Here is an 8263-nt window from a genome sequence, read left to right on the forward strand (position 1 = left end):
AGGCTGGGCTAGAATTTGTGATCCTCCTTCCTCAGCCTCACAGAATTACAGGCATGTACCACCATGTCCAGCTCTACACTTTATTTTTTTATTAATAAATTTTATTTAATTTTATTCCTTCTCCCCTCAAGCCCCCTCCCCTCCCTATGTACAGAGGCTTTGTTTCCACTTTTTCCTTCTATTTTCACTTTTTTCTTGTCCCTTCCTTCCTATCTCCCTTCCTCCTCCCTTGTTCCCCTTCCCATATGAACACTTCCTTCCCATTTCCCAACATCCATTATACATTTCAGTCCTTATTTCCACTTTTGGTTTCTCACACCAGAGAAATAATGAGGTATTTAAATATGTGTATCCAGGGCCAGAGATTTAGCTCAATGGCTCTGCACCTGCCTTGCAAGCACAAAGTCTTGAGTTCGATCCCCAGTACCAAAACACCAAAAAAAATGTGTATCTGATTGATTTCACTTAAGAGTATGGTCTCAAGGTCTATCCATTTAGCTATAAATGTCTGAAGCTCATCCTTCTTTATGATGGAGTAGTGCTCCATTGTATAAAAAAAACACATCTTCTTTATCCACTCGTCAGTTGATGGGCATTTGGGCTCTTTCCAAGATTTAGCTATTGCAAACTGTGCTGCTATAAACATGGGTGTCCATACATCACTGCAGTATGACGCTTTCAATTCTTTTGGGAAGATACCAAGAAGAGGTATAGCTGGGTCAAATGGAACCTCTAGTTTTAGTTCTTTGAGAAATCTCTACACTGATTTCCACAATGGTTGTACCAGTCTACACTCCCACCAACAGTGGAGAAGGGTTCCTTTTTCCTCACAGCCTCTACAGTCTACACAAACTTCAAAACATTTCTTAGAAGGCAAGAATAAAAGAGCAGTAAACCAATATATGTGAATATACCTAAACTAGGCATGTACTATAATGTACAATAAAGTAATAAAAACTAAAGAAAAATAAAATTTTTTAAAAAGACATTTATATATTCTCTCATTCTATGCTATATAGTTCACAAACTTGATTCTTTCCACGATTCTGGTTGCAAACCAAATCAAAATGTTGACCTTATGGGGAAATGTGATTCAGTTTTCATCCAGTTCGGTTTGCAATCAGAATGGTGGAGAGAAGTGAGTTCATGAACCGAGGTACCACTGTATTCATCAAATTTACCTACTTTGGGATAAAAATAAGTCATTGTTTAAAATTTCCTTTGTAGGGCCGGGGATTTAGCTCAGTGGTTGTGCCACCTGCCTCGAAAGCACAAGGACCCGAGTTGGATCTCCGGTACCAAAAAAAAAAATTCCTTTGTAAATTTTGGAGGTGTACACAAGCACTAAACAGTTCAAGTTTACTATTAATTAAGTTATGAAAGGCTTAGAAAGACAGAAAAGGTAGTTTTTATTTATTTGGGGGGCGGGTACTAGAGATCAAACTCAGGACCTCATGCTTGCTTGCCAGGCAGGCACTGTGCCACTGAGCTACATCCTGGCCCTGTTTCATTTTTCTTGGACAGGGCCTCACTATGTAGTTCAGGCTGGCCTTGAACTCACAGTGATCCTCCTGCCTCAGTCTCCTAAGTGCTGGGATTATAGGCATATACCACCACACTAGGCAAAAGGGTGCTTTTTTGTTCTTGTTTTCCTTCTTTTGGTTATTCTTTTTTTTTTTTTTTGGTTCCGGGGATTGAACTCAGGACCTTGCGGTTGGGAGGCAGGCGCCGGAAGCACTGAGCTAAATCCCCAGCCCTCTTTTGGTATTTGAGATAGTGTCTCACCATGTACTCTACATTGGCCTTGAACTAGCTACACAGGCCAGGCTGGCTTCTAACTTGCAATCTTCCTGCCTCAGCCTCCCAAGTGCTAGAATTATAGGAATGTGCTACCATGCCCAGCTGAGAAGGTCATGCTTGGCTGAGAAGGTATTATTTTAAAATATAAGAAAGCCCTTCAGATGTAGCAGGAAGGCTATTATTTTTTTAAAAGGAATATAAGTGTTAGCAAGGGTACGGTGAAAACAGAACCCTCTTATACTTGGTGGTGGAAACGTAAACTGCTGCAGCTGCTGTGGACAGTTAGGCAATTCCTCAAAAAAGTTAAACACGGAACTACCATATGATTCAACAATTCTGACAATTCCACTTCTACATTTATAACCAAAAGAACTGAAAACAAGGACACAAACATTTATATACCTCACAACAGCCAAAAAGTAGAAAAAAACAAATGTGTATCAATAAATGAGTGGATAAACAAATGTGGTCTACATAACATAGAATACCAGTATTATTCAGCCTTAAAATAGGAGAAGAGGCAGGCTCAGTAATATACTCCCACAGTCCCAGCTACTCAGGAGGCTGAGGCAGGAGGACTACATGAGTCTGGAAGCTGGAGGTCAGCCTAGACAACATAGCAAGACCCTATCTTAAAAAAGAAAAAGGAAAAAAAAGGGGAAGAAATTCTTTTTCTTTTTTTTTTTTTTTTGGTACCGGGGATCGAACTTGGGACCTTGCGCTTGCGAGGCAGGCAGTGGAATCACTGAGCTAAATCCCTGGCCTGAAGAAATTCTAACATATACAACATGTATGAACCCTGAAGACTCATAGAAGGACAAAGACTTTGAATCCACTTATATGGGGTACCGGGAAGTCAAGTTCATAGGGACCTAATGTAGAATGGAGGTTAGTGGGGAGGGGAGAGGAGGAACCAAAAGAGTTGGAGTTTAGTGAGCACTAAGTAATGAGCACAAAGTTTGGGTTTGGGAGGATGAACAGCTCTGGAAATGGTCAGTGGTGATGGTTGCTCCAACACTGAATGTTACTGAATGCCACTGGATTTTACACTCAATGAGCCAGCCATGGTGGCACATGCCTTTAATCCCAGCACTGCAGAGGCCAAGGTAGGAGAAGCGCAAATTCAAGGCCAGTCTGAACTACGTATCAAGACCCTGTCTCAAACAACAAAACAAAAAGTAATTTCATGTTATGTGTACTTTACTACAATTTTTAAAAGAAAAAAATTTAATTTAAAAAAATGTAAAGAAGCCAATTTATTCATCTTACCACACTCACCAGAAAATTCACCTAGGAGGGAAGGGACAAGAAAAAAAGTGAAAATAGAAGGAAAAAATGGAAACAAAGCTTTTGTACATAGGGAGGGGAGGGGGCTTGAGGGGGGGGAATGGGATAAAATAAAATTTTAAAAATTCAACTAAACTCAACTGGTTGCTGAGCACTACTTTGGGCAAATTAATTATATGGTCAATCCTAAAGGAATTAATTACAGGCTAGTGATATACTCAGTTATATGGCCATTTGCTTAGCAAATACAGGCCCTGGGTTTGATCCCCAGCACAATCAATCAATCAATCAATAAATCACAAAGCTAGGAATGGTGACACACAGCTGTAATCCTAGCACTCAAGAGGCTGAGATAGGATTGCTGCAAGTTCAAGGCCATCCTGAACTATGTAGTGAGAGACCTTCTCTCAAAAAACTGAAATAAATTTTAAAAATACAAATCTCAATAATATTTGCTATTTTGGGGGGGGAAATTTGTGAAAAAAATGTATCACATATGAGTGTGTTGTTTTGAAATAAAATATTTAAAAATTTCTTAATAGTGACACAGTTTGTAATAGCTAAAACTTGGAAACAGCCCAATTGCCCATCAACTGGAGACTGGATAGAAGTGTGGTTTTTTTTATAAAATGAAGTGCTATTCTGCAGAATGAGAAACTACAGTCATTTATAGCTAAATGGGTGCACATTGAGGCCATACTCTTAAGTGAAATAAATAGGATACACAAAGTTTCTCTGGTGTGAGAAACTGAAAGTGTAGAAAGTGTAAATAAGGATCAAAATGTATCATAGATAATGTGAAATAGGAAGAAAAGGTCCAAAGAGGAAGGGGAAGTGGGAGGGATAAGGGAAAGGAAAGGGAAAGGAACAAATATGAGAAAAGGAAAAAATGGAAACAAAGTCTTTATAAATAGAGAGGGGTGGAGGGATTAAAGGAAGGGCAGGGGAATGGGGAAAAAAGTAAGAACCAAGATATATCATGTAAAGGTATAAATTCCCAGTGATGAATGTCATCATATTGTATACCTAAAATGTACCAATAAACTTAATAAATAAAAAATAATTTCTTTCTTTTTTTGGTACCGGGGATCAAACTCGGGTCCTTGCGTTTACGCAGCAGGTGGCGAAACCACTGAGCTAAATCCCCCGCCCAAAAAAGAATTTATTATAGTATATATATCACACAATGTGTATGTGAGTCCTGGAGATTGAACTCAGGCTTGCACAAGCAATGTCTCACTAAACTGCCCAAGCTGACCTCAAACTTTGAATCCGTCTCAGCCTCTCTGGTAGCTAAGATTACAGGCATGCACCACCACGCCTGGCTTCACTAGTAAATACTGACAGATGAAGCCCATATAAACATAAGCTCTTTGGGGATCCTTAGTAATTTAAGGGTATAAGAGTTTGGGGTAGTGGCTCAGTGGTAAAGCACATGCCTAGCATGTGCCAGGCCTTGGGTTCAATGTCCAACACCAAAGATAATAAAAAGAGTACAAGCTAGTTGTGGTAATACGCGCTTGTGAACCAGCCACTCAGAAGGCTGACTCAGGAGGACTGCAAGCCCCAGGCAAGTCTGGGCAACTCAGTGAAGTCCTATTTCTAAAAGAAATACAAAGGGCTGGAGATGTAGCTCAGCCCTCTCTGGGTTCAATCCCCAGGACTGAGGGGGAAGGGAAGTACAAAAGTCTCTGAAAGCTAAAGTTTGAGAGCTGCTGCTAACCCAATGAGCATTACAAAAGTAGAACCAAGGATGCTCAATTCCAAAAGAAATTGAAGTCCTCACAGAAGAAAACACTGACTTAGAGTCTATATAATGAACATATATACATAATATATACTGTATATATTTATATATGAGGGGTTTTTTAAGGGGGGCAGGAATCCAAGAAAATGGATTCTTTCAATATGCCCTGGGAAAATGTAATTATGAAATTAAAAACATGAATAACAAGTCAGGCATGGTAGCATGTGCTTGTAATTGCAGCACTGAGGAGGCTGAGGCAAGAGGATCACAGGTTTGAGGCCAGCCTGAGTTACACAGAAAGACCCTGTCTCAGCGAAAGGGAGGGAAGGGAAAGGAGAGCAAAGAGGAAAAGTCAGTCAGTGAAGGAGTTGGATTTAGCTCTGAGTAGGGCTTGTGCTTAGCATGTGAGAGGTCCTAGGTTCAATGGGGGCAGGGCTCAAGAAACAGATCAAATCGTTAAGGTTTTTAAAATCTGTAATATTCAAGCATAGGCCAAATTCACATTGCTCCAAATGTACTGCAAAACAGGCTCTAAGTAGCTCTTTTGTCTAATCTCCCTCACCTTGTCGCCTTGCTGTCCACGTCTAATTCCTCAGCAGTAAGTGATGTATTTCTAGAACATACTACAGTGCTTTCAGCTCTATGCTGCCCACACAAAAACAAAATAAATCCATAATAGGGGCCCCTGGGATGGGAGGGAACCGCCTCCAAAAGGCCTAGTGGTTGGTCTCTGAGTCAGTCAAGTATTTCTTGGCAGAAAGCCAAGCAAATGGAAAACACGTTGAAAGGAGCTAGTCTACAACTCTGACAATACCGTTCTAAAAATGTTCTGTTTCATAAATCTATAATACTCGTTTCTCTATGTCTCTGTCCTTTTGTTGACAATAAACCAACTTTATAATGCTACCATAAACAAAGGGACTTTTTAATGACAGAAAAGTATCACTTCTTTTTCCCTAGCAAAGATGTGTGCCATTTATTCACAGTAATAAGCAACTATAATCCCCCATGATAAGTTGTGTGCATACTGGATGCTTTAAAAAACATTTAAAAGTTGGATGAAACTACAACTACACTAAATTTTTAGGTAAGGTCTCTAATTCCTTTTAGCATACAGTAACCCCTTACCTTTGCTACTGAGGTAGACATTTACTACTTCTAAGAGCTCGTAACAAGGAACTGTTGAGAACTTCGTATCTGAAAGCAATTAGCTACAACACCTAACACTAACGTGCGTGCGCACACACACACCTCTCTAACTTGAGGCCAGTTTAAGAAGCAACATGTACTGCATTTTTATTTTTCATAAACAGGACAAGCTTACGATCTTAAAACATCACAACAGAATTCCCTCCAAGGCTTTAAGTTGTCGGATGATCACATTTCAGCCCTTCTAAATTAGCTCACGCTACTCCGAAGAGCCTCCCGGGTCCGTTTGGAGAATTGACACCACCAGTGGGAGGCAACCGAGAGAGAAAGACAAGTCCATCAGGAGCAAAATGGTGACAGATTCTAAGGAAAAACTCCAATTTTTGCTAGTTCCCGCTTCCCTCACCAGACACAAGCAGGAACTTCAATTTATCTTTTTTTTGGTCAAAACCTCGCGCCGGCTTTCAAACACTTTTCCTCTCTCTGCCATCATAGCGAACCTCCTGGGGGAGAGCACTGGTTCCCCAGCTCCTCGGAGGGCGGAACCGAGGCGAGGAGCAGCTGTGGGGAGGGAGCCAGTACCCGATCCACTTTGTGTGCGCCGACCTCCACCCGCAGAGCGCGGCTCCTCCGCCCGCCCGCCGAGCAGCCGGCGCTTGCATCACTTTCCTCTGCGCGCGCGATGCGACCGGGCCCCCGCGGTCCTCACGCCGTAAACACCCCCCGAGACACAGCCCGAAAGGCGAGCCGGGGAACTTACCCAGTTTCTTCCACATGGCGAGGTGACACGCGAGGAACCCCTTGCGGATGGCAGCGCAGACCTTCGCCGGCTCGGACGAGGTGAAGCCCTTCTGCTTCTTGATGAAACCCCATAAGTGCTCCCGAGCGAACTGTGCCGCCTCGCGCCCACCGTGCCCGTCGCACACGGCGAAGAAGGCCACGGAGGAGCGGTGGCGGCAGCAGCGGCCGGCCGGCGAGGCCCCAGCGTCCGGCGCAGGGTCGCGGGCGTCCCGGGCTGGGCCTGTCCCTGAGACTTCGCCACCGGGAACAGCGGACGACGACGGCTGTGGAGGCGACGGCTGCGACAGCGCCCGCCGCGGCGATGGCTTTTCTTCAGCCGTCGGCTCGGGCTCCACCACGATCTGAGTAACGTCCTCCATGTACTTCCTCCCGCCCTGGTCGGAGAAGACGCTCACTCCCAGCGAGTACAGCCCCGCCATGGCCGGCTGGCCGGGATCCCGCCGGTCTCACGCAGCCCGCCGAATCGTCGCAGCCCGACGCTCGCCGGCCAACTATTGTTTATCTTCGACGTCGCGGAGAGGGAGGAGGGGGCGGTCCCGGAGGGGGGGCGCGCGAAGTCTGGACTTGTCCGCGAGAGCTGGGCAGGAGCGCCGGGCTGGAGGAGTCTGGCAGCTGCGCCTGCGCACTGCACTCCCCCCGCCCGCCGCGCCCACCACACAAATCAGGCGTTCTCCCCGGCTGGCGTCACTCGGCTCCGTGGAGCCGACCAATCAGGAGTCGAGGGGAGCGCTCCCGCCCTCCCTCCAGCCTTCGCCCCTCCTCGCAACGGCCGCGCTCCCTCCTCCGGTCTCAGGCTCTGGGCCCGCGCTCGACCCCTTTCAGTTTCTTGCTTGTCGCGGGCTTCTGCGCTCTACGGTATTTCTCACTTGCTGAACTCTCACCGAGCGCCTTAGGCTGTCGCCTTTTTCCCCGGCCACCGGGGTCGTAGTGCTGTCTCCTGCCCTTCCCGTCTCGCAGTCCGCCTTGCGGGGCAACCGCTGTCGGCGCGGCCCTCCCTCGAGTGTGGACTAGGCGGGCTTTTGACCTTCCTCTCTTTGAACTGAGAAGGCGGGAAACTTCCCTTCGAAGGCCGTTTGCGAACAGCTGGAAACAGTGTGACTCCCGGGAACTGGCTTTGGGTGGGACGCCTTCGACTGCGAGTCGAGGAGGGAGCCCGGACAATTTAGTTTTGAGCAAAACGGGAAATTTTCACCTTCAGCTGCGCGGTCCCTGCTCACATCACTAAGATACCCGATTTAGGAAGGCTGAGTTTCATTCTTAATAGATCTCAGCTTTGTTAGGCTGAGCACTCTCCCGACTAACCCTGGGTGCAGCTTTTTATTCCTGCAAGTTGCCCCTTGAAAATCAGAGAAAATTCCTCCGAGATTTGGTTTCTGTCCTCTGCCGGGTAGGTCACGACGAAGGCGCTCTGGTCTTTGCCCGATGCCCACGGAGTTGAGATTAGCCTCCGAGTGAGCAGATGAGTGTTCTCAGCACTAG

The 8263-nt window shown here is 45.5% G+C and overlaps 1 protein-coding gene across 2 annotated transcripts in view; it reads right to left on the minus strand.

The window, feature by feature from the left end:
* The window catches only part of Ppm1d (protein phosphatase, Mg2+/Mn2+ dependent 1D), a 44526-nt gene extending 36743 nt beyond the window's left edge, over positions 1-7783 (minus strand). Inside the window, exon 1 of one of the 2 annotated variants that reach the window (XM_004870386.3) lies at positions 6744-7783. In XM_004870386.3, the coding sequence (XP_004870443.1) occupies positions 6744-7203 (460 nt within the window). In that variant the 5' untranslated portion in view covers positions 7204-7783. The remainder of the gene's footprint in view (positions 1-6743) is intronic. The other variant, XM_087191452.1, reaches the window with a different exon arrangement.
* Between the last annotated feature and the right edge of the window lie 480 nt (positions 7784-8263).

This window comes from Heterocephalus glaber, unplaced genomic scaffold, assembly GCF_053883595.1.
Source record: "Heterocephalus glaber isolate CG9 unplaced genomic scaffold, H.glaber_assembly_v1.0 deba00001564, whole genome shotgun sequence".
In the NCBI taxonomy this organism is placed as follows: Eukaryota; Metazoa; Chordata; class Mammalia; order Rodentia; family Bathyergidae; genus Heterocephalus; species Heterocephalus glaber.